The sequence below is a fragment of the Podarcis filfolensis genome (genome assembly GCF_964270895.1).
Source record: "Podarcis filfolensis genome assembly, chromosome: 1".
NCBI lineage: Eukaryota > Metazoa > Chordata > Lepidosauria > Squamata > Lacertidae > Podarcis > Podarcis filfolensis.
Genome location: NC_139604.1, coordinates 108,775,198 through 108,801,657, shown reverse-complemented (window position 1 = coordinate 108,801,657; position 26,460 = coordinate 108,775,198). Strand labels below are relative to the sequence as shown.

Sequence of the window (26,460 nt, the reverse complement as noted above, 5' to 3'; positions counted from 1 at the left end):
TATCTCACAGGTTTTGGACTTGCTGAGGGCCTCTTCCCCTTCACAAAAGGCCTTTTATGTGTTGTACAAGTGTAGATTATCATGTGTGATGGCCCTGCGTAGACCTAGCATCAGCACTCAGCCTGGGCAGGCACTAGTCGAGGGCCCCAGAGGTTTTGAAGGGCTCCTCACCATTCACTGCATTTACTGCTGGGCCCCAAGATGCTTTTCAGCAGCTCTCATCCACATGGCTGCCCACCATTTTAGGTCACTCAAAAGGTAGTGCCCCAGCCCATCAATCTGTGACATTTATCGATGACATAGCTGTATGGGCCAGGGCCTGGCATTTTGGTTAACTTAACCTAGACGGTGCACATGATAAAAGTTCCAGTTCAAAAGTGCCACTTCTAATCCAGCTCTGAGAGGTATTTGTGTGGTAGACGACAATGAGTGACACCATCTCAAAGCAACAGATGCAGTGCTGGTCCTTCTCTGGCTGGGGGGACTTTTGCAGGGCGAGGCCCCGTCATTTACACCATGCATGCGCATAACTTGCTGTAGTTATGTACAGTCATCACACATGACGGTCTGTGTGCAGATAAATTGGTGGGCGTGCCCACACTTGGAAACCACGACGCATGGTTGGCAACTAAGTCTGCCATGTCAGTGTCTTCTTGTCTCTTGCCTTAAAAATAGGAACTATAGTGATACATTTGATAGGAATGTTGTGAGGAAAGACTATACAAATAATATGTTTCAGCCAGTTCCCAAATTCCAGCTCTTAGTTGCATTCCTCTCTGGGGGTAGGGACAAACCTGCAACCCTTTGCAAAAGCAAAGGAAGGGGTGAAGTTATGCCGTTGATGGCGAGCTAAACATTGTGGGCCACTATAAATGGCTGGCAAACTGGGGCATAATGGAAAGGAGGCAATCAAGTTTATTCCCTCCCCTAGCAATCTCCCCCATAGTGCACCCTTTTGTAGTCCTATGTAAGCAAATGGCTGGCATTCACTGCTGTGGGTCCCTGAAATGCACACACACATTCAGCCTATGACAATGATGCCATTGTCCCAGCTCGGTCTTTATATGTCATATACTACCATATGAATTTGGGGTGGGGCACTGCAGAACAGAAGATGATTGCTTCTCACTGCTAACCCCCACCCTCTCATGTAGGACAAAGTCAAAGGGATGCAATTGGCAAGACTTTGGGGGAAGTGGGAAACCCATTCTTTCAAGTATAGATGGGGTAGCCAGGGGAAGATTTGGGCTGCAGTTGGACGCACCATTAAACTGAAGTCAAACCTTGTATCCCACGCTTACACTTACACTTCAGTTGTGCCCTCTCCCCAGTATTGCTACATGCAGTCTTGTTAGTTGTTTCTTGCATGTGCCAATTCATCTATTCTAGGTTGCTCCAGAGGGAACAACTAGGAGGTATTGCTGGAGGTATTTCAACAGAGGCTCAAGGAGGTGGTAGTTACGTTTTGCACTGAGCGAGGGGAAACAGTAGATTCCCAACTCTGTGATTCCATGGTTTGCACCCAATGTAGTGCTAAGTTACCTTTTGGTATACTTGTTGCACTGGCAGAACATTGTTGCACAAGGAAAACTGTAAGCACTGAAGATTAAGTACTCTCAGCTTCCCTAGCCATTGACTGTGCTGGTTAGAGGGCACCACGTTGGCTGTGATTGCCTTCCTTGAACATGTTCGGATTCATGTTGATGGAAGACAGAAACCTCATACCAAAAGCATTAATAATTTTGCTAACTATCCCAAACAGAGGAAGAGAACTTAACACCAGAAAACATTTTGCATGCAGGGAGAGGCCCAGTTTGATCTGATAGGGCATGCACTCCAGTTCTTCTTGTCTCAGATTCCTTGGTTCTGGGGAACAGTGATCTGTCTTCCTGGGGCAGTTTGCCATCAGCCTAGATTGCTGGCACATCTGTAACTATCAGTGCCATTCACTAGAGTCAGATACATTTTCTGTCCCTACACCTTTCTTATATGAAAATGGGAGGCTATCTCAATCTTTCAGAGGAAATGGTTCTCCCTTTGAAGAAAAGCAATGCATCCTTTGTAATGTGTGAAATAGATCCCTATGAACAAATGCAATCCTCTGTAACTTTATAATTGGAAAGTATGAGGCACTCTGCTTTAAATCAGCTCCAAATTCAGTACAATACATTTTCATTGATGAACTTCAGTTTTACATAAAAGGTCAGTTAAAGCCTTACTCTTCTCCCCACCACCACCTCCCCACCTTTTTTAATTCTCTTCCACATCAGCAGATGAAGTCAGACCTGGGTGTTCCTTGTGTTTCCTTAAATACCAAGAAGAAGACAAAAGATATTTAAAATTGCACAGGCTTTTGTACTTGATGGTTGTGGGAGGGAAACATACCAAAACATGCCCTTTTCTAAGATGCATCAGCTTTTACACCTTCCTGGAAAATACAAAAGGGTATAATAATATTTATTTTTTTAAAAAAAAACCTCTAAGAAAGGGGGGGCACCCTTCTAAACAATAGAAGACCTTGTTATGGTGTCACTTTCCACGTCATATGAAAATATTTTTCCAAAGTTTGAAAGCATTTGTAAAAGGAAAAAGCACCACAAGTATCTAGAGATTTCCCCCTCTCCTTTATATATAAAAAAACAAAAACCCAACAAAGCAAAGTTCTTCCCTCCCCACTCCCTTCTCTTTCCTTAAAAGAGAGAGAGGGAAAAAAGAGTTTAGAAAATTTCACTTTTCTATTCACTGCAGTTCTGGCCAAAGTAAAGCCCTCTTTTTACATTGACGTCAAGATCTTTACTAAGATTAGGGTTTCATTTCTCTATTGCAGCAATTAGCCAGGGAATGTATAAAAGGCTTGAGGGAAGCCGGCTAGAACTCCAGAGGGAAAGCACTTTGTACCACAGGCAGATAGTGAGAGGGAGAGAGAAAGAAGAGTGTGGCAGGAGAGAGAGAGAGTGAGAGAGAGACGGAGGCAGGGGAGAGAGAGAGAGAGAGAGAGAGAGAGAGAGAGAGAGAGAGAAGAGAGCAGAAAGTTTGTGTACAAAGATTTCTTCCCACCCACCCCTCTTCCACCAAACGAAAAAAAGTATTGTTTCACCTGAGAGCTTTGGTGATAAAAGGAATGAGAGAGCGAGAGTGCTAGAGCTGCTCAGCGCTTTTCAATACCTCAGAGTTAGAGGAAAGTTAGCAGTTTGCTCAGCTTCAGTTTTAGAACTGCAAGCAATTGGCAGCGCAGCTGTCTCTCCCTGTAGCGGACTGAAAAGGGGCTACTGGCTAAGGAGGAACAACAACACAAAGTTTGACTTAGGAGTTTCTGAAAAATTAAAAGCAGCTCAGGGTGGAAAAGATTTTCATACTGGCGTTCTGAGTTAATGTTTTTCTTCCTTCCTTCCTTTCATTAAGCCCGTGCTCTGCTGCACTGAGGCAACTCTACGAGAAGAGACAGGGCACCATGAGTTTTTAAGGAGCACTTTGTTTTTTGTTTTAATTATTATTGTTAATGAGAGCACAGGGCATGACGAGGGAACTCAAGGGAAGCCTCTGAAGAGCAGCAGCAAGCAAGATGGGTCTCTTAAGTGTGGACCTGTTGATCACCCTTCAAATCCTGCCGGTTTTTTTCTCCAACTGCCTCTTCCTTGCACTCTATGACTCGGTGGTCCTCCTAAAGCACATGGTGCTTCTTCTGAGCCGCTCCAAGGCTGCACGTGGCGAGTGGCGAAGGATGCTCACGTCGGAGGGGCTGCGCTGCGTCTGGAACAGCTTCCTACTAGATGCCTACAAACAGGTGAGTTGGCGGACACTGAGTGGAAGGCAAAATTTTCTGGTGGGGACATTTGTCTCCGCTGCGGATAGAAAGGCAGCTTGGGATAAAGTTTACCACAAGAGCGCAAGGAAGATTTGCGGCACATGGTCTGAGCCATTTATCACAGAAAGTAACAGAGTCAGGATTTGAACTCTGATTTGAATCCTGCCTCCTGGTTTGCAGTTTAACATATTCAAATGCGTGGTTCCATTCAAACTATATGGGTTTCATTACAGTGTATGAACTTGTATAATAGGAAGTGCATCTGCGATGCCCACTTCTGGACCAGCATTGTATTAACTCTTTTAAGAGTTTTAACTGCTAATGATAACGTGTTGTTGGTTCATTTTTCACCGAAGCACAGAAAGACTCTTCATAACGTTAAGTATATACATGCAATAAATGGTGAATTCCTACATGTCTCTCCTTTGAGTGTAATAATAGAATCTGTGTGGGTGTAAATATGTGCAGGACCGTAGACTGAATAAGCAAGCATATACAGTGGTGCCTCGCAAGACGAAAAGAATCCATTCCGCGAGTCTCTTCGTCTTGCGGTTTTTTCGTCTTGCGAAGCAAGCCCATTAGCGGCTTAGCGGATTAGCGCTATTAGCGGCTTAGCGGGCTTAGCGGATCAGCTGATAAGCGGCTTAGCGGATCAGCTGATAAGCGGCTTAGCGGCTTGGGAAAAAGGGGAGAAAAAGGAAAAAAACCCTGCAGGAACTCGCAAGACATTTTCGTCTTGCGAAGCAAGCCCATAGGAAATTCGTTTTGCGAAGCACCTCCAAAACGGAAAACACTTTCGTCTAGCGGGTTTTCCGTCTTGCGAGGCATTCGTCTTGCGGGGCACCACTGTAATCACTATATCCCACTTTCACAGCTATCAAAATTAGCCATGCCACCAGCCTTATGCTTGGCATGTCCTGTTGATTTCCAGTGTCTAGGCAGAATTGAAACTAAATATATCATTCTGCATGCCAAAACAAGACAGGTTTCTATGTTTGCCATTTTGCAGATGGGAAAAGTGAGGTGGGCAAGGGTAATAATTTCAGCCACAGAGCTGCCATGCAAACTCCCACGTGAGAAGGACCCTACATTCAGCAAAGGGATATGGCACAGATATGCAGAACAGTTAGTGAGTAGGAGGCCTTCAGTAATACGTGGGTAGTAAACTTACTGGGTGATCCACAAAGAGCTTCCTCAGCAGGAACTCCCTGTGTTGACTTCAGCAACCTCTTGTTGGGGCATGGGACAACTGGGTCAATAGACTGAGCAACATAATAGAAATGAAAATCGTGCTGCTTTACTTACTCACCAGGTTTTCATTTAACAGCCTGGTGCTTCCCCAGTTATCATTTATAGGATTACCCCTAGTTATGGTACTGGGAAATGTTGTGCTTTTATTGGTGTAAGTAGCAAAAGAGAAGCATTAAGCTAAGCTCTCAATGAAAACAGAATGAAAACTAATGAAAACAGAAGTCCCTCTCTTTACATTCCGGACATTAATAAACAAATAACATGCAAATATGCCCATCTTTCATAAGCTAAACTGAATTATCTACTGTATTGTATAACAAAGGAGCTTACACTATAAATCTTGGAAGTCCATCCCTTTTCATTACAGTATGTAAGAATATGCTTGATTTTCATTCATGTCAAGGACAGTGACAGCATCTTCCCTAGGAAAGGGCACTATCTTGTGACAGCTACCAGGAAATTGAAGGGTTGTAGCTCAGTATTAGAGCATCTGCTTTGCATGGAAAAGGTCCTAAGTTCAGCTCCTGACATCTCTAGATAGGGGCTGGGAAAGAATCATTGCCCAAAAGGCTGGAGAGTTGCTGCTAGTCAGTGTAGACAATATGGAGCTATGCGGACCAATGATCTAACTCAGTATAAGCCTGCTTCCTATGTTCCTAATTGGTTATTCAGGGTAATATTGCAATCTAGCCATTCTTATGGCGTGTGCATATTTCTGAGTGATGCTTTGCACCATGGAGAGCTCCCATGGTTAAATCAGGAGTAATGTGGCGGGTTAGGCACCCAGGGACAATAATATTCACATTCAATATATCCCTCATGATTCTTGAATAGAAGAGTTCACGGGACACTCTGCAGATATCCCAGGGTCCTCCAGAAACACTTCTAATTGCATCTATAGAATATGCTTATAGTTGACCCAATGCTTTCAAAATACACTCCTGCTTAGAATTTAAGTGATACCTTGAAGTCTGAGCACCACAGACTAAAATTTTTGAAATTATTATTTATTAAACTGCATGCCACAAAACCTCTTTGGCATAGTTTAAATTCTGACTACTCTGGTGTGTGCTGGAGCAACACATTGTCTGCCAGGTTGCAGCCCTGCAAAGGTGAAAACAGGTGTAAAGATTTGAAAGCAGACCAAAGTAACACAATGGCTTTAACACAAGGGTGGGAAACCTGCAGTTCCCATTATTTCTGACCGTTGCCCATGCTGGCTTGGGCTAGTGGAGTCCAACAACATCTGGAGGAAATCTCCGGTGACGCTTATTATATCAACAGATGGTATGGTATGGCTCTTGGCTGAGTTTACCTTAAGACAGTGGCAGAAAAGGCGCATACATTCTCCAGTGTCCTTTCCCCAGTCTGCCAAGTGTTCTTGCTGCCACTGTGGGCAAAGGGTCTCAGTGGCTCCAGGGGGAGGGCACTGGATAGGCCAACAGTGATGTACCTACACAGTCCTATCCAGCCTTATCGCTGGGGTTAATGCCTCACCATGTTCACAGCAGTGGTCACAGAGGAAACAGACTCCAACCCAGAGTCTACTTCCTGACTGGCTAGGAAGAGCATAGGGAGCTGTCTTATACTGAGTCAGGACAACATTAGTAGCAGCTTTTCAGGATTTCAGACAGGACCTTTCTCACCCTACCTGGAGATGCAAAGGATTGAACTGCGGACTGCCAGCCTGCAAAGCAGATGCTGTGGCACAGAGCTCTGGTCCTCCTCATTAGCTTCCCTAAATTTTCAGTCCCCCTGTGGAGCAGGGCTTCCTCAAATGAGCAGGTGCCCAGCTGCCACGGCAATCCTTCAGAGATAATGATGGCAGTGAGTGAGCAGGTGTTCCTCAGAGTCCTCTCTGTCCACCAGGTGTTCTTGCTGTTATACACTGTTAAGCACCTGTAAGTTAGTGCAGCCTTCCCCAACCTGATGCCTTCCGGATATTTTGGACTGCGACTCCGGTCAGCCTCAGCCAGCACCTCTTGTGAAGAGGATCTGCTCACCTGCAGTGGCCAAGAACTGTAAAACCCTTCCTGTAAAACCCTCCAGAAACATACTTCTCATACATAACTGACTTTGATATGCAGGCACAGCATGCAGATGCTCTATGCTTTCCATCTTGAAAATGTAAATACTCCCGGATCAATAAAAAGTTAGGCCACTGCTCCTTTCCCCTGCTTTGTATCCTTTCACAGCAAGAGCGTATCTAAAGCAGACCTGGAGAATGTAACTCTCGTAAGAGTTCAGAGGCAGTGGTTGTGAATGGTCCCTTGAATGTTGAAGGTCATGCAAGATTCTGTAAGATTCTTTAGGGGAGAGCAGAATGCTGAGGTCTCCACCACAAAGAATGAGAGAGGAAGTGTGCAAGGTTATAACTCCCACAGAAAGAGAGAGTATAAAAAGAGCATATTCCAGAACAGTTGATTAAGTCAGCTGCTATCTCTTCCCTGTAGCCTTGAGCAATACGTAGAAAAGAGGCTTGGATCTCATTTCCATGAATAGTGTTTCCAGGTTCCACACACTGCACTGCTAAGATGTCTGAGCACCACCACACTGGCCCACCATATAATGTAATGAAGAATGCAACAACAACAGCAACAACAACACATTTTGCAGAGGAGTTTGCGGAAGGCCAGAATGTGATGTAGGGTCACAGGGTGGCATGAGGAAAAGAAACTGTGTGGAAGGCCAGACAATAGGGTGTTGCGGGAGGAAAAAAAAAGCCCTCCCCTCCTTTTGCTAAGCTTGCTTTCAATTAACATCACATTAACTAGTACAACTTCCAGATGTGAGATGTAATTTGCGCATTTGTCTTTCCCCCCCTTTTGTAATGTACCACTGCTGGCAGCAGAAGCAGACACCTCAGTACAACTGTGTTGTTAGGAAGCTGGCTTTTAGGGCAATAACCATTAGCAACAATGCTAAATGTAAAGCTGGATGTTGAAAAGCATTATTTAATGGGCTTATTCGATAGATGGGTAATTTGTTGCTAAAGCTGGCATGGGCAGATTCTGTTTCATTAGAGAGAGAAATTTTGATGATTCTCTAATGTTTGCTCATTTCCCCCCTCTTTTGTATATTTTTTACCCAGCTTTTAGTAGGTTTCTACATACTTGGTGAACTTTGCTTTCCGATTTGAACACCTGCCAGATTCAGCATGGATTTCCCCCCTTCTTTTTGCCGTACTGTTCCCTCCTTATCGTTTGAATTGCAGCCCCCAGGAGGCAAGCACACCCTGCATTGCACAGAGAGGTTCTTTATAACAAGGTTAATTATCATAATGAGGGTTAATGGAGCCAGTGTTTAAGGCTGGGTATCTTTACATTTTAGAGGAAGAGTTCAAAGACAGGGCTTGTTTTTGAGAATACCTTGTGCTTTCAACTCAAAAAGGGTTCTGTAATGTTGCTGGATGCTGCTAGGATGAAAAAGGCATCTGTATTCCATCACATATTTAGAGAGTGATGTGACTGCTGGGAAAACAGGATGATGAAAACCCCTGATTGTATACGTGCAGGATATGCACAATATTCCTACGCTATATAGGTCATCCGGATGAGTGCCAATATAGACTTTGTGGCAGGCGATGCCACCATGTTTGATCTATACACAATAACGCATATGTTTATAAGTAATGCGGGCAACCCACCAGTCACAGGGGGGAAACAAAATCTTTCCCTGTAGAACAGGTCATGCTTCAGCACTGTGTGGAACCTGTTTTTATGAAACCCAGAAAAAAGGAAGAAAGAAATAACCAACAGCAAAATAATTTTCAAGCGGCCTAAGCTGTGGAGGCTGGTGCCCATTGAGACTGGTAGGGTGGTAGGCAGAGAGATCCAGAGAGGGACAAAGCCAACTAAGTCAAGTTTCAGAATCCTAGAATCAAAGAGTTGGAAGGGTCACCGTGGATCTTCTGGCTCAGCCCCTGGCAATGCAGGAATATGCACCCATACGGGGATCAAACCCGTAACCTTGCCGTGATCAGCTCCACGCTCTAACCAACCGAGCTGTTGTAGAGGTTCTTCTCCTTGCTGAGTTCTGTGCAGAGGTGGAAACTGACAGGCAATGACACCCCCTGAACTGATTGCAAGTGAGAAGTCCAGGTTGGCTAAGGGCAGCCTGAAATTGGTGGAACAGTACCAACCTCCACATTACATTACATCACAGCTCAAGAAGCAGCTCAAATATAAGCATCTGAAGTTTGTGGCACTAGATAGATAGATAGGTAAATGCAAAGGGACCCCTGACCATTAGGTCCAGTTGCGGATGACTCTGGGGTTGCAGCGCTCATCTCACTTTACTGGCCGAGGGAGCCGGTGTACAGCTTCCAGGTCATGGGGCCAGCATGACTAAGCCGCTTCTGGGGAACCAGAGCAGCACAAGGAAATGCCATTTACCTTCCCGCCGGAGCGGTTTCTATTTATCTACTTGTACTTTGACGTGCTTTTGAACTGCTAGGTTGGCAGGAGCAGGGACTGAACAACGGGAGCTCACCCTGTTGCGGGGATTCGAACTGCTGACCTTCTGATCGGCAAGCCCTAGGCTCTGTGTTTTAGACCACAGTGCCACCCACATCCCCACAGCGCCACCCATGTCCCAGATATATTAGACTCCAGTGGAAACCCAGAAACCCAGTCTCTCCAGGGTGTTTACTCTGTTTTTAATCTCTGTTACTGTGCAAGGAGCCCAGAGACACATGGAGGACACAGTGGGCTTTAGTTTCATTGCCATCTCCAGACCAATGCAGGGGAATGGGCTGCATGAAGTCCTACAGACAGTTCTCTTTGTTCCGGCTTGCCATGTTTTTTGGAAATGTTGATAAGAGTCTCTAAGACTGAAGTTAGGGTGGAACCATAAGAAAACAAGATCAAAGGCCAGCATCCTGTTTCCCACAGTGGCCAACCAGCCGCCTCTGTTAAGCCCACAAGCAAGACATGAGAATATCAGGTCTCTCCTGCTGCTGTTCCACTACAGCTGGTAATTCAGATTCATAGGAATTTAGGATGCTGCCTCATCCCAAGTCGGACCACTGGTTCATCTAGCTCAGTATTGTCTAAAGCAGGAATGGGGAATTTTAGGCCTGGGGGCCAAATGAAGGCCTTGAGGCCTCTCTTTCTGGCCCTCAGGAGTCTCCCTAGGCCACAGTCCTAACCAACCCAGCCATGTTGCTTACTTGGATTGCTATGCTACAGAAAACTCAAGGGTTTATGTACAACTACCTAGAATCATAGAATCATAGAATCATAGAGTTGGAAGAGACCACAAGGGCCATCGAGTCCAACCCCCTGCCAAGCAGGAAACAATCTCTCGATCTGCAATCTCTCGATCTGCAATCCAACTCAGCAATAAACCATGGGTTTTCCTGGAGGGAAATGGCAGGGCAAGCAAGGTGGGGACGAGCTCTGTGTCACTGCAGCTTGTTTATTTAGCCCACGTGTATCCAGGTTAAGTGGCAGCTGCTGCACTTTTTCCATGTGTTTGCGCCCTCAAAGCAGAATGGACTTTGACAGCAGCATTCAACAAGACCTGGCTATGGACAGTGTTGTCATGGGCTAATTTTCTTGTGCAAAGCAGAGATGGGGAACTTGTGGACTTCTGGATGCTGCTGAACACCAACTCCCATCAGCCCCAGCCAGTGTGACCAGTAGTCAGCAATGATGGGAGCAGTAGTCCAATAACAACAGGTTAGCCATCCCTGATCGAAAGGTTTTGGTTAAGGTCTACCAGGAGTCAAGCCAGCCATTTTCTTCCATCCTAATCTATCCAAGCATTTCCTTTAGTCTTTCAACTGATATCTATCTGTCCAGCTATCTATCCATCTATCTGTCTGTCTCAAGGTTCTGTTCTGTTCTTTGCCTTTGATCTGGGAGAATTAATATCAGTTTTGCTGCCCCAGTTTGTGCATAAGAACAACTCCTTGGTTGCACACTTGTTCCTAGAATGAAGCAGCTACAAACCTTCCCAGAACGTAATCCCAATATGACTTCTATTAATATGAGCAACAGTGTTGTGTAGCATCACGGCAGAGGCAATATATTTACAAAGGCAGACAAATCAGTGTGTGGAATAACGGATAGGCTTCTTTCTGACTTTTGTCTATTTGACACACCAGTGGGAGAGTAAACTATTTTGGCAGGCTTTTAGGGCAGTGGAACAAGGCCTCTTAGCCTAAGCCCATCTGCTTTCATCATCTTTGTTTACTTTGGCCTGGAGTTCAAGGAAGTGCTTTTCTTTGTATTTCATAGCAGTGAGAGTATCTTATGAAAGAAGCTCTCTATTAAAAAAACATTGTCCAATAGTTCTAGGTCTAAAATAGTCTTACTGGATGTTTATTAAGAAATAGTGAGTAGTTTTCTCCCAAGCTGACATTAAGAGTGCTCTGCTTGTAGCAGCCTAGAAGGCAGATAATTGATCTCAGTAGATTATTCAGGCGCAAACATTTACAAACTATTTTTTAAAAAGCAAGACCACAAATTGTTTCCTATGTACTTAGGGAAGGATGAACTTCCTAACTCTAGGTTTAGGCCTGGGAATGTGTTCGTTCCTGTGACTGCCCCCAAATCCACAGAAGTTGAAAGGAAAGGATAACATCATGCACTTGAGGGAACGAGTTCTTTTCCTGTTGAGGATATATGTACATGACCCAAGATCTTTCACAATATCTTGAGCTTCTTTGATATTGTTCCTGACAAATGTAGCATTGTTCCCCAAGATTGTTAGGGAAGTCCTTGGCAGTGCCTGCTCTGATTCTTTCCTCATTGAAGTCTACGCATCAAGGCCTACTTCAGCTGCAAGATGAAACGAGCAGTTGACACAAGTGCTCCCAAGCATCCTCTCTGGGTTAGTGGAACCCAAGTGTTTCCTTGGTATTCTGGGGAGCTTTGGGCTATGGAGCAAGTTGGGACAAAGACTAGAGTGCAAGTGGTGCAAGCCTTGCTCCAAAGCTGATCCAACACGGATTTCGTGCCCGTGTGGCAATGCAGGCTGTGAAGAAGGTTTGCTTTTCAGTTAGCATTGTATCTTCTAGTAGCTGGCTGGCAGTGTTATTTTGGATGGGCCAAAGGTAACTTACTCCCACTGTGGTGGAGGGACCTATGGAGCATTTGAAGACCTACTGTGACCAACTGGCCTCACATTTTGACCACGTGCTGCTGAGTGGGTTTGACTGTTTGGGTTCAGGAGGTAATCCTTCACCATGTTAGAGGATACCCCCATGGAAGACAAAATGGAATGGATTGGAATAAGTATTTCCAAGTTGCAAATGTCTGCTTCTTGGGGAAAGTGGTGAAGTGAGTTGTGATGGCGCAACTGTAAGCATTCTTGAATGACTCACATTATTTGGATTAGTTCCAAGCTGAGTTCAGACCTGGCCACGGGACCTAGTTGGCTTTGGTCACCTTGGCAGACAACCTTCACTGAGAGTGGAACAAGGGGAGTGCAATCTTACTCCTGCTACTTGACGTCTCTGCAGATTTCAATACCATTGACCATGGTATCCTCCTGGACCAGCTTTGTGAAATGGGAATGGGGGGCACTATGCTACAGTGATCCCAGCACATATGGGACCGAGTCCAGAAAGCAGCAATGGGAGAGTGCTTTGGGGCACCTGGCAGTTCCACTGTGGACTGCTTCAGGATACTATTTTATTCCCAGTGCTATTTAATATCTACATGAAGCTTCAGTCATTAGTTTGAGGGCAAGGTGCCGTAAGTGCAGTGATGGTGCTCAGCATCATTTCACCATAAAGTCTGAATCAGGAGAGGACGTGCAGGACCTGGACTGATGGCTGGATGTAGTGGTGAGATGAGGGCAAATAAGCTGAACTTGAATCCTGGCAAGATGGAGGCACTGTGGGTTAGTGTCAGAGGAATTGCTCAGTTGCCTGGATGGGATTGCACTCTTTCTCAAAGGGACAAGTATACAAAGTGAGGTGCTTCTGGACAGAGCTCTGTTACTGGAGGCTCAGATAGCCTCAGTGGCTAGAAGCATCTTTAACCAGCTGTGATTAGTGAGACAGCTAAGGCAATTCCTGGACCAGGAGAGCTTGACCACTTGTGACTTCCAAGATTGGATTACTGCAATGCACTCTAGGTAGGGCTTCTCTTGCACTCGATCGAGAAAGTGCAGCTACTGCAGAATGCTGCAACATGGTTGTGAGACCCTTTGATCAGAGACGCCTTTGATCAGAGATTTGCAGTGGTTGCCAATTTTTTACTATTGGTATATAATGGCCTTAATGGCTTGGAGCCAGTTTTCTTGCCTTACCTCATAGGTGTCCACTCAACCGCTTAAGTCTGCAGAACTGGCCCTATCACAGGTGCCACACATTACTTGGTCCACACTTGTAAGAATTTTTTCTTTTCGTATTGCAGCACCTACACTTTCAGAACTCTGCCTATTGACATCAGGCAGGCTCCTTCACTATTCTTTTCAACGCCTGCTTAAAACCTTTTTGTTTAGACAGGTTTCCAGAGACATACATGTTGACATGTTTTAATCTCCTTTTAGTTTTCTGCTTTGTTCAATTGTTTTTAAAATGTTTTAATTCTTGTTTTAACTAGTTTTTATTCATATTTTTAATATTTCTTGTAAACCTCTTAGAGGTTTTGTTACAAGCAGGTGGTTTCTTTGTGTGTATGTGTTGTTGTTGTTTTTTAAAAAAGCTCTGCTAAGAAGCCAGCAGATATATCCAGGCCCATTGTTCTCCTTTAAGAAATATTTTGCTCATTCAGGTGAAACAGGAAAATATTAGGAAAATAGATGATTCAGGGCTCTGATAGTGGGGTGATGAGGAAAGATGATAGTTGGCAACTAGTAAGCAGGTGGCACTTTTATACCCTCCAACATTTATCCGATAGAAATAGGGACATCCCATTCCATAATGATAATATTACTATTTATACCCCATACATATTACTGGGTTGCCACAGCCACTTAGCGTGGCTTCCAACATATATAAAAACATAATAAAGCATTAAGCATTTTTTAAAAAAACTTCCCTATACAGGAATGCCTTCAGATGGCTCAGGGGTTGCATAATTCCATAACTTCCAACATTTCTCTAATAAAAATAGGGACATCCTACCATACCCTCCAATATTTCTCCAATGAAAATAGGGACGTCCTAAGGCAAAGCGGGACATTCTGGGATCAAATCAGAAACCGAGACGGCTTCTCTAAATCAGCAATGTCCCTGGAAAATAGGGATACTTGGAGGGTCTGCATTTGGGTGAGTGGGGGAAGATTTTTCCTGGCTACATACGGTTGCTATTTTTAAATGGGTATGATTTTACACATATGCATCTTGCATGGCCTCTGAGCAACTTACCATAACTTTGGATTCTGTAGAGGTAAAAACAATAGTAGCTTTGGAACTGTCCTCTTTCCAGTGGCTGATGACAGTTTGGATGAATCACACTATAAAATGACAGGTTCCTAAGGGCTTGGATGCCTGTGAATGGAACAAAATCAAAGAGAAGGTCTTCAAAAGTATTTGAGAGCTCAAGGGGATTCTCTCCATAGCCCTAATACATCATGTCTATGTTTGAACAGCCAGCACCACAGCCTGCTAATTATCCAACAATGTCTATCTTCTGTAAGGACATAACTTAGCTCAGAACTCAGAAGTCTCTAATGCTGTGCTTTAAAAACATTAGTGTACAGATTCTGAAAAGCCTTATTATATTACCCCCTGAAAATAAGTGCAAAAAAGTGTCTAAATGTTCTGATGCTTTGTCCATGGGGCGTTAAATGAACAATGTTACTACAGTGGTAAGTTCTATTTCTGGTTAGCGGCTTATGAAAGGGCCTCTTTTTCCCCTACCTCTTCCACCTCATTTTTCAATCTGCATGCAAGAGCAACATTAATCATGCCCTTGCTACTCGGTGCAGCTTTAAAGTGAGATCCCTTGAGTCTGGGCAGTTAGCTAAAAATGCAGATTGAACCTTATGCACAAACAGACGTTCATCTTGTCCAGTATTTTCTTTCTGCAGAAGTAGCCAGCCTGCTACTTCTGGTCTGCGGGTGCTCAGAAGCAGGGCATCGTGGTCATATAGGCAAGGTTGTGCTCGTATTGTCTGACAACCCATAAAATACTTTGTGGGAAAGGCCATGGCTCAATACAATGCTTTGTATGCAGAAGGCCTGAGGTTCAATCCCCAGCAACTCCAGGGAGGGCTGGGGAAAAATGCTAAACCCTACACTGCCAGTCCATGTTGAAAGTGTTGAGTTAGATGGGCCAATGGCCTGACTTCATAGAAGGCAGTTTTCAGTGTTCCTATAGTGCTGCTAAATGTGGAGGCTTCATTTTAGCTTATACAACCCCTACAGCTATTGACATAATGCAATGGGCCTGGATAGCTCAGTTGGTTAAAGCATGGTACTGATAATGCAGAGGTTGCAGGTTTGATCCCCGTATGGGTCAGCTGCCTATTCCAGCATTGCAGGGGGTTGGACTGGACAATTCTCAGGGTCCCTTCCAACATTGCAATTCTGTGACATCAATGAATTTGTTGTTGTTGTTGTTTAGTCGTGTCTGACTCTTCGTGACCCCATGGACCAGAGCACGGCAGGCACTCCTGTCTTCCACTGCCTCCCGCAGTTTGGTCAAACTCATGCAGGTAGCTTCGAGAACACTGTCCAACCATCTCGTCCTCTGTCGTCCCCTTCTCCTTGTGCCCTCGATCTTTCCCAACATCAGGGTCTTTTCCAGGAAGTCTTCTCTTCTCATGAGGTGGCCAAAGTACTGGAGCCTCAGCTTCATGATCTGTCCTTCCAGTGAGCACTCAGGGCTGATTTCCTTCAGAACGGATAGGTTTGATCTTCTTGCAGTCCATGGGACTCTCAAGAATCTCCTCCAGCACCATAATTCAAAAGCATCAATTCTTTGGTGATCAGCCTTCTTGATGGTCCAGTTCTCACTTCCATACATCACTACTGGGAAAACCATAGCTTTGACTATATGGAATGAATATAATATAGTGCAACTGACTTTTGGGGTTGGTGTGTTGTGCGACAAGTACACAGAGTGCAATGAGATTGAGTGTTGGGGGGGGAGGCTTGGTTACTTTCATTGTACACAGGTTGTATATTGACAATAAAGGTATTATTAAAATATGTCTAATCTTTCTAGAAGCCATTTGAAGCATTGTCTCACGTTGCAGCAATGAATTGCATAACTGTATTACATGCCCTTTTATGCAACTTGAGCCAACAGTCCGTCGATTTCGTTGGACAATCCTGTGTGTGAGAGAGAGGGAGGGAGGGGAGAATCATTTCACTTGCTACTTTTGAGGTCAGAAGATTAAATGCCTTGAGATAGATCAACTTCCAAGCTTCCCTGTGGAGGAGAAGTAGATGAAGCAGAGAACCATAGCCCAGTTTCCGCATCATCCACCAGTGAGGCACACAGAGTAGCTGGCTGGTATAGCTGACAGAAGTCCATGATTATAGGAACTCTGGAGCCTGAGCTATTGCGTGTGAGTAAAATTCTCTGGGTCGGTTCCTCAGAACAGCTCCCTTGCCTGCCTTTGTCTGTAATTTCAAAAGAGGTTTGGCAGAGCAATAATTTTTATTTCCCCCCCATTTTTATTTTATTTTGGATGACATTTCATTGTGGTGTGGTGTGGGTATCTTTCCAAGAGCTAATTCCGCACACCCCCCTCTCAATAACGAATAACAACAACAAAGAAACAAAGGAGCCCCACGAAGCGGGTGATCAGTGAGGATGTCAATCCCATTCCTGAGCCTGCTGGAATAAAGAGGCCCTTTGGGAATGTAAGAGCTTCATCAGGACCAATTAGCAGGACATGCTGCTGGTTGTGTCTGAGCATTAACTACTGGGCAGGGTTGGGGGGGGGGTTCGGAGTGGCTTAACGCTAGCACGGAACAAGGCACCGACCTAATTACTCCTCCGCTAGAGCAGAGGAGGCCTTGTGAATGTCTGCTTGGCAAGACTTTCTCATTAAGGACCAAAATCTCCAAACAGACGCAAGGACTCCTGGTAGGGGGGAAAACATTAACACGATAGGTAACCTGTGGCCGAGAGAGTTCCTTTGTTGCTGTGGGAAATGCAGTGATGCTAGCCACACCAGAGGGTTGCTTGGGTACTTTCCAGATATGTGATGACGTGAAACCAGCTATTATTTTGCTTCCAAAGTCAACCTTCATCCCTTTCGTTTGTAAGTTACTGCGGCTGGGAGGGAGGCACAGAGGGCACCCTTCCTTTGTTGGGACATAATTAAACCAATGCCCTTGGCAGCAAAGCGGTTTTGGTGCTTGAAAGACCAAATGATAACAACGCCCTACAGAACTAGGTCCTTCTACCTCCCCCTCCCCGCCCTCCCCTTCCCAGGTTTCAAGGATGTATTCATTTTAAGAATAGCATGAAGAGTGGAGGATTCAAAATTAAGACACTATTGCTTTCCTTTTTACTCTTTGGATAAAGCAAACATCACACCCCCCCAGCCCCTGTTCACATTACAGCTGCAGGAGAAGCTTGGTTTTTTTCCTGCATTGGAGCAACCGACAAAAAGCGCATCATGTATGGGGCAGCAAATGTACACGTATTATGGGCTGCAATTGCTTGATGTTAGTGGGACTTGCTTCTGAACAAACATGCGTAAGATTGGGCTGTTAGACAAATATTCTGTTCTAGCCATTCATTGAATCCATCCATCCATCCATCCATTCTCTTTTATATCTATATATGTTTATTCCAGTAATTTGATGGGATGTATGTACCGGTATATCTTCACACTTCAGAAATTCTCTTTGAAATTCCATATTTTACTTTGTCACAATTGGTTGACTAAATTGCAAGGCTTTGCTTCATGAATCTTGAGGAACGTGTACAGTAATCATGCCATCAAAGGGGGATTTTATTTCAGGCTTTGTATGCAAACATTTATTGCCTTACAGCACAATCCTAGCCAAGCTTCCCAGGGGCTTCTGGTTGGCCACTGTAAAAATATGAGGTTGAAATTAGAGGGGCCTTTCATCCAGCAAACCCAAACTTATGTTCTTATATCTACTCAGAAGTAACTCCTACTAAATTCAGTGGAGCTTGCTCCCTTAGGATTGCCGCTTTAGTCATAACAGCTATGTCTGGGTCTTGAAATAAATCTCATGTAACAAATTAAAAGATTCCCATTGTTACTTAAACCCTTTAGACTACTGTATGTATTCCATGTGCTCGTAGGATTGCAGTGCAATTTAAAGTTATGGGATCCATTTCGGACTACTTAGCATTCGTTTTAAAACAGTTTTCTAGCCCCGTATGAACCAACCTGGACCATGTGATCATCATCGGAAGCCCTTCTTCATGTGCCTCCTCCATGAGAGGCTGGGGGGGTAGCAACATGAGAATGGGCCTTTTCTGCGGTGGCTCCCCACTTGTGAAATGCTCTCCCCAGGGAGGTTCACATGGCGCCTTCATTACATATCTTTAGGCGCCAAGCCTTTGGCTAATTAAACAACCTTTGGCCTTTTAAACTGGGGGCGGGGTTTGTTTGTTACTGTTATGTATTTTTGTGTTTTTATATAATAATAGTAATAATAATAATAATAATAATAATAGAAGCTCAGAAACCATTGTGGGTGCACAGTTTGGCTTCTAGTAGCTACAAATAGGCATTAATTACGGAACATTGTTCTTTGCTCCTCTCCTATGGCTATTGTCAAAGGCAGTCTTCCCTAACTTTGGAAGTTGGAACATATTGTTGGACTACAGCCGCTATTAGCTCTCACCATTGGCCTTCCTTGCATTCTCTTTTCTTCCATTTCCCCAAAGTCTGTTGAAAGTAACCATATATTTGAAGATGTGGAGTCATTGAACATAAGCAAATATCTGTACAGTTCTTTCATTACTATCTATCATCTATCTATCTATCATCTATCTATCTACACAATGTAATATTGTAGGCGTGTTATTGCATGGTAGTTTTTCTGCCACAGAACTGTTAAATTATCACTACAGCAATAGAGCAAGTATATATACAATAATTCAAAAACAAAAGAGGGGGGGAAATAACAGCAGGAGGACCATTCCACACAATATAGGAATTGGGCCTTTAGTGTTGTGGAGCTGAACCTTTGGAATTGCCTCTCATCAAATATTAGTCAAGGGCTGTATCTGTTGTATCTTCTTCTTCTTCTTCTTCTTCTTCTTCTTCTTCTTCTTCTTCTTCTTCTCCTCCTCCTCCTCCTCCTCCTCCTCCTCCTCCTCCTCCTCCTCCTCCTCCTCCTCCTTCTTCTTCTTCTTCTTCTTCTTCTTCTTCTTCTTCTTCGTTTCTTATAAACCACCCATCTGACTGGGTTACCCCAGCCACTCTGGGCAGCTTCCAACAAAAATACAGCATCAAACATTAAAAGCTTCCAGAAGCAGGGCTGCCTTCAGATGTCTACGAAAATTATTGCTTGTTGTTAGTTGCTCTGGATTCCTTGGGGAGGGCGGGAGATAAAATTCATCACCATCAATCATTTGGTGAAAGCAAACAGGGTTTCCAGTAGCGTTTTATGTGACAAACATAATCTTATTTGAGCAGTTGGCTGCTATTGGTTGAGCAACAGTGAACACAAAAAGCAAATGGCAGCAAACAATAGTAACTCACTACCTCTTTCTTTGTTTTCAATACTAGGTGAAACTGGGTGGAGAAGCACCTAACTCCAACGTGATTCACATACCCAATGGTACCAGTGACAGCAGCAGCAGCAGATGGAAAAGCTCTGGTGGGAAGTACGGCACTGAGTGCCACCTATTAGACTTTGCCAAATCGGAGCGCCCGCTGGTGGTCAACTTCGGCTCGGCCACCTGACCCCCCTTCACAAACCAGCTGTCGGCCTTTGGCAAGCTGGTGGAAGAGTTCTCCAGTGTGGCTGACTTCCTGTTGGTCTACATTGATGAGGCTCACCCATCAGACGGCTGGGCTGCTCCTGGTATCTCCTCCTCATTCGACGTCAAGAAACATAGGAACCAAGAAGACAGGTGTGCAGCTGCTCACCAGCTTTTGAAGCGTTTCTCCTTGCCACCTCAGTGTCAGATAGTGGCAGACTGCATGGACAACAATGCAAACGTGGCCTACGGGGTCTCCTTTGAGCGTGTGTGTATTGTACAAAGACAAAAAATTGCCTACCTAGGGGGCAAGGGCCCCTTTTTCTACAACCTCCAAGAAGTTCGACTTTGGTTGGAGCAGAACTTCAGGAAAAGATGAAGTGTCCAGACTTACTAGAGGAAAATATGTTGCACATAGTGCCCCTTTAAAGCAATGCAAAAGGGAAAGAAATTGCACCCTGTTATTTTTGGATAGGCTTTTTTTTTTTTTTTTTTGCCTGTTACTGAACAGCAGGCCAAATCATATGGCCAGATGAACACAACAGACCATAAAAGCAAAACGAAACCCGAATTCCCCGTCATCTTCCCAAAAGGGAGCTGAGAGAAGCGTTCTATTTGGGACAGAAAGACTGGTGAGATGAGATTCCTGTGCCATGAGCAGGTGATCTTTGTGTTGAGGTGTTTGGTGCAGAAGGAACCAAAAGCATCGCTTCTAGAACAGTTCGTTGAAAAGGCTATACCATCATTTGAAGGGGTATCTCTTTGCCCTCCCGTGTTTGTCCTGCTGAATTCAAATGTAGCAAAATTAGAAATTTGAGGCTTGCAAGTGCCATGAAATAGAACTATTCCTTTTTGATAGAGAGGGTACGGCTTTATAGATACTGTGAGTTCCAGCATCTGCTACAAACTGGCTAGTCAGTTGACCTCTTTTTTTGCTGAAAGTATTGGTGTTCACAACTAGAAATCTCTCTTTGCAGTATTGTACAGCTGCAATTCAGAAAGCTTTTAATCTAAACAGATGATTTGATGCTAGCTGGTTTCCATGCTTTTGAAACAAAGAGATTCAGCTTATACATTCATGCATAAGCCCTGCACTGTGGTCTTCAAATCTTAAGGAGACTTAAAGATTCACAGCACCACCCAGCATGAAAAACACATATGTCTATTTTAAGATCATAGGCTATATCTCAAAATCTAACTTCGTGATAATGTTGTGGCAGAGCAGTCCACTTTGCGCCGGATCACTTCAGGCAACCCAGTTCCACTGGATTCCCACCACTTAGAGGCAGCAACGGGATGGGGGGACGACATGTTAGTTTGGATTCACCCCTGGGTTATTTTGCCTTGCCAAAGCCAACTTACATAATGAAAATGTACATTGTGTAAGATAAGGTGATAGTCCTACCATGCCTGAGCTTGAATGCATCCAAGATAGCTGACTCATGTCATCTTGTGTGAGAAAAATCTGCTAAGATAACTCACTTGGGTCTCAGATCATCAAAGACAAAGTGTTCTTACCATGTCAGCATAGATCTTGTATTCTCATCAGATGAAGAATTTAGGGAACAGTCACATGGCAGCATTTTTTAATATGCAGTTCCACTTGACCACACCCAGTTGGGAGATCAGAAAATGTTGCCCTCTGGGATCCCAACAATGAAAATTCTGCAGCCTCTGCTGAGTCCGCACCAGATTTATCAGCATTGTGGACCAGTACAGGCAAAAGAACACTATCAGGGACAGCATGTGCTGATACGGTGTGTCTGATCTCATCATAAGGAGCCACATAAATGTGCCCTTAGGATTGCTATGTGCTTAACAATATGCCTGCACTCAGATAATCTCTGAACAGGGAGAAGCTCATGTGCTCTGTGCTGTCAGATTACCTCCATGTAGGAAAAATATTGTGTGTGTCGTAATCTTTAGAAAGAGAGTGAGGGAAGAAAAGTAAGGCAGGAGTAAGGCAAGAGAGAAAACACAGGCCAGGAACTTTGTTGTGGGAGAGCCATTACGACATTTCAGACATTGGGACCATTTGTGAATTCCTTCACCTGGGCTTTCTTGGACTGGGTGTATGTGTGTTCACAACCTCGTAAGGCCACATCCTAGAAGCAGCCTTGGTTTAACACTAACTTTGGATGCATGGAACTGAAAAAAATTATTAATCAGTGTATTTGCTTGCTTTTCTGAAGAGAAACAGCAGCCACGGGTGCAGCTGCAACAACAACAGTATAGTTAGGATTAGAAGTTACTGTGTGTTTAGTAGGTGCTCTTTTAAAAAATAATTTATTGCATTTAGAAGCCATGATGCAGATGGTGTATTTTTGTGTGCGGGTGAAAAGGAAAGGGGATAGGGAGGGAGATACACACCACTTTACCTCATTGGTATTGAAACTTTGTCCATTAGTTAAATGTGGTTGCGTCGATATTGCCCTCCCTTCTGTTCTAGAAGTTTGCAATTAGTTTTTAATCAGATTAGTTCGGTGAAGTTAGTTCAGCATGAAAGAGGTTTTGCCCTCAGGGCTGATGAATTGCAGAGCTGCAGAGGGCCAGCTGCCTTTGCCCAGCTTCATTTTCTAAGGCGCTTCCTTGGAAAATTCATGTCAGCCTCCTAGGTACTACTTTCCTTCCCCTTCCCCTCCGCCACCATTTCAAGCATGCTGAAGAATAGAAATACAATAGTTGGTATGAGTTTTTCAGGAGTGGTTTTGAAAGCGACACTGAGCACAAGCTACCTTAAAAAAAACACACACAAAAAACGGGAAGTAAAGCAATGTACATCAGTGGTGGAAACCATTCACCAATACCCAGAAGTGTTCCTTCCCCACCTCTTCATTTATGTTGCCTCCTTATTTGTAGATTCAGCCTATCTTTATGTTTTGATGTTGGCCAGTCCAGCTCATGCACATGGCATTTTTAGAACGTGCTTCTCTCCACTGCAGGTATGCAAACTTGACAGTGTGGTATGAATGCTATTTCCCCCTCCCCTCCCCATGTCCTCTTTCATTCCTTTCCTCCCTTATACAGACGCACAGCACTTGGCCACACAAATACCAAGAGAGGGTTTTGGAGAAACTGACAGGATGAACGAAGTGTGGAAAGCTGGCAGTTGGAAGACGTAGGGAAGGGGTGTGCTCTTGGGGTCGAGGGTATTGCACAGGTGTAAGGGCTTGAGGAGGGAAGTAAAGAGGGACAGTGTTAGGGAAGGTGGGCTTCTTTAGCTCGGGGTGAAGAAGATACTACTGCAAAGAAGGGGGAGGGAGATAGACACAGGAACAATGGTCAATATGGAAGGAATGCAGGTCTTTCCCAGCCTATTGGCAGGTACATGAGACAGTGGGATTGTCCACACTTCTGCATGTCTCATGCTCAAAATGGTGGTGTTCTGCTCAACGCGTTCCTTTTTCCCGAGGAAAATCAGTCTTTCATGCTAAATCGATGCAAACATCAATCCAGAGAAAACCCAATTTGCCATTTGCTCTGATTGAGCACTAAAGAGCAGTTTTCCCCAGGGGAAAGCAGCGGTACAAGAGGAAGTATGGATGATCCCCCATTTCTTAGCTGATTCTTCTTAAAAACAACAACAACAACAACAACAACGAAGAACTAAATATTAGTACAAAGCCTGATTTTACCCTTGTGAAGAATAGAAGCAATTATCAGATTAACTGTGTGTTCTCAACTATATTTAATCAGAAGTAAGTCCTACTGATTTCAATTGACTTACTGTCCAGTGACTGCATGTGGGATTGCCACCTAATTCATTTTATTCAGTATCCTGTTTCAAATAGTTGTCAGGTTTTATTATAGAGGCAAATTCAAAAATCCAATTTACGGCTTTTTCCAGAACAATTTATCAGTGACTGTTAACGCTTATCTTTTAAAACCACAATGGAGACACAGTTAAGCACTTTAAGCACTGTTTTAAAGAGGTGCTGTGCTAAACAGGTTTGCCTGGAAGTGAAAACCAATAGGTTCGAAGGGCCTGAATCGCCCAAGCCTGCACATGGTAATGCCAAAGTAACATCAAATGTGTTCAATGGGCCTCACAAGTCAATGTGCATAGGCTTGAAGCTGCATCTCTGGATATAATCAATGACTTATCAATTCAAGAAGTTCATTTAGTGGGCTATACAATTCGAAATCGTTTATTTGATCACCTTCAAATTTCACAGAATGTTCCTTTCTCTCACAGTATTAAGGAAAATGAGGCATTTGGTTCCATTATTGTTTCCTTACGCAACCACAACCTTTTTGCTTTTTTTATTTTTTAAGTCCCTCTATGTTTTTGATCATTTTTATCCTATTTTGTTTTTTTGGCAAATGCTCTATTTTCATGTTGGTGAACATAAATCACAAGTCACTATTCTGGATGGTGACAGAAGTTGGTTTGCATGTTTATGCTCTTTATATTCATTCTTCAGGCTTTTTTTAAAAAAAAACATTTTAAAAAATTGTCAAAAATTCTAATTCCTTTTCATTTATATGCCTTGGATAGAAAGACCAACCAAAGTGTTTTCTTGACAGTTGGAACATACCTTAAACTCAGAATAGGGATTGTGAGTGACTAAACTATAATACATTTACATATCTAAAGTCACTGCTATTTTGCATGGCTATTTTCTTCCTTTTGGTTTTCCATTATTCTGAGATTTCTTCTTATGTGTGAAATGCTTGTTATTCATAGATGTCTGTTCCTCACACTGTGAGGATTAGGAAACGGACATATGTCAAAGGAAAATCCACCAGCTTTCTTTCTTTCCATACAACACAGATTTCTGACTCTGTTCATAAACTTAATTATGCCCATCAGCTCAACACAATAATCATGACAGTGTTGCCTTCTTAAAAAACTCCACCAGAAAACAGCAGACCAAAAACCCAGAGGAAAATACATTTTTTTCCAAAAAACAACAAGGAGAAGACTTTTGTGACTTCAGTCTTGTTAGGGATATGATTTTGCTATTGTTCTTAAAAGGAAAAAAAAATAGATTTAAGTTTTTAGATTTTGTGAGCAGCCTCTCACCATTAATGATAAAAATATTGTAGATGTTAGGCCACCCACTGAAAATACCAGCACCTACTCTTCAATCAGCAGGACTTAAAAACATAAAATTAGACTATTAGGCTTCAGGTATAATAATGAAAATGTTTCTAAAAGGATATGTTCTGTTATTAATTGCCCAAATACAATACAATACTGGCTTTTGTTGGAAGCAGGATACTGGTATATAGATGGATTTGTCACTTTTCAATTCATGATGCTCCCAAGTTATAAGAATCCACCAAAAGGTCTATGTGCCACTCTGTACCACCAGTAGGATGTAATTCCTGCGTATGTATTATAAATCATGTTTGTCTCTGATAGTAGTTTGCACAGCCATGTTCCAGATGGGGAATTAGGCAGAAGCAGTGAGTTGACATCTTAAGGAATAAGATAACAGATGGAACCCTACCACAGAATACACTGAGCTGGATCAACGTAAACAAGCCAGTGTGGTTAACTAGTCCTAAAATTCGCAAAAGGAAGAACATAGTGTTAGATCTAACTTGCAGCATGGGAAGCCAATCCCTTTATGCCTCACATCTTGAGTTTATGTGTGGACTTGTGAAGAAAAGGGGCCTCACACAACCATCACATAAGAAAAGCAGTCTCGTGCTTCTCTTTTACAGATGCAAATCACATGTCAGTGAATCAAACCCAGTGCTGTTTTTCAGTATATACTCTAGGGTGATTGAGAAAGCTTAAGGTGAGCTCACTTAAATGAAGGGGAGTAAGGCTGAGTATTCAGTTGAGATCATAATTGGTATTCTTTGTGTGGCCTTTCGTGTTGCTGGATGTTGGATTTAGATCTTTACAACCTGCATTCAATAATATAACCAAAGCAATAAAAGATGTATCAGGCAGGGAATACTGGCCAGTTATATTCAACTCCACACCATGTCAGTTCAGGACTCATATTGACCAAACTTTGGCTGGACCTAAGACTTGGTTTGCAAGGATGGGAGAAGAGGGTGAAGCAGAGATGTTGGTGTCTCCATGAAGATCACTGACAAAAGAGTGTCTCACTCAGTTGGTGTTCGGATGCTTTTGCACTTGCATTTCTCTTTGCCTCTCTGTTTCTGCCTTCAGAAGTAGGGATGTATTTGATATCCATTTAATATGAGTCCTGAGTCAACATAGTGAGGAAATCACTTGTTTGTGTGTATGCATGTATCCTTGTTTAGATGTCACAAATACACTCTGTAGAAGAATCAGCAAAAACATGTTACAATATTGGTGCTGCGTGGACCATGTACTTTATAGAACTGTGTTTTCCACCTTGTATTTTAATAAAAGTGAAAGAAGAAGAAGAAAAAGACTCCTTTTTTTCTGTCGTGGGTACATGACACAGGTTCTAGTAGAACTTCAGGACCCTGAAGTGGTGAAAGGCCATTTTAAACTGCCTTTGGAAAGGCTTGATCACCAATGATTTAGGAGAACTATGAAAGTAATACATTCAATCTGTGAATGAAAGAGTAAGCAAAATAATCGGATGAGGCACAGTCGACCCAAAGTTAAACACCAGGATTCGG

The 26,460-nt window shown here is 43.5% G+C and overlaps 1 protein-coding gene across 1 annotated transcript; it reads left to right on the top strand.

The window, feature by feature from the left end:
- DIO2 (iodothyronine deiodinase 2) lies at positions 1 to 26,244 on the top strand. The gene is made up of 2 exons (XM_083620266.1): positions 1 to 3,784; positions 19,691 to 26,244. The coding sequence occupies exons 1-2, from the start codon at positions 3,563 to 3,565 to the stop codon at positions 20,261 to 20,263; spliced, it is 795 nt and encodes a 264-aa protein (XP_083476392.1). The 5' UTR covers positions 1 to 3,562; the 3' UTR covers positions 20,264 to 26,244.
- The last annotated feature ends 216 nt before the right edge of the window (positions 26,245 to 26,460 follow it).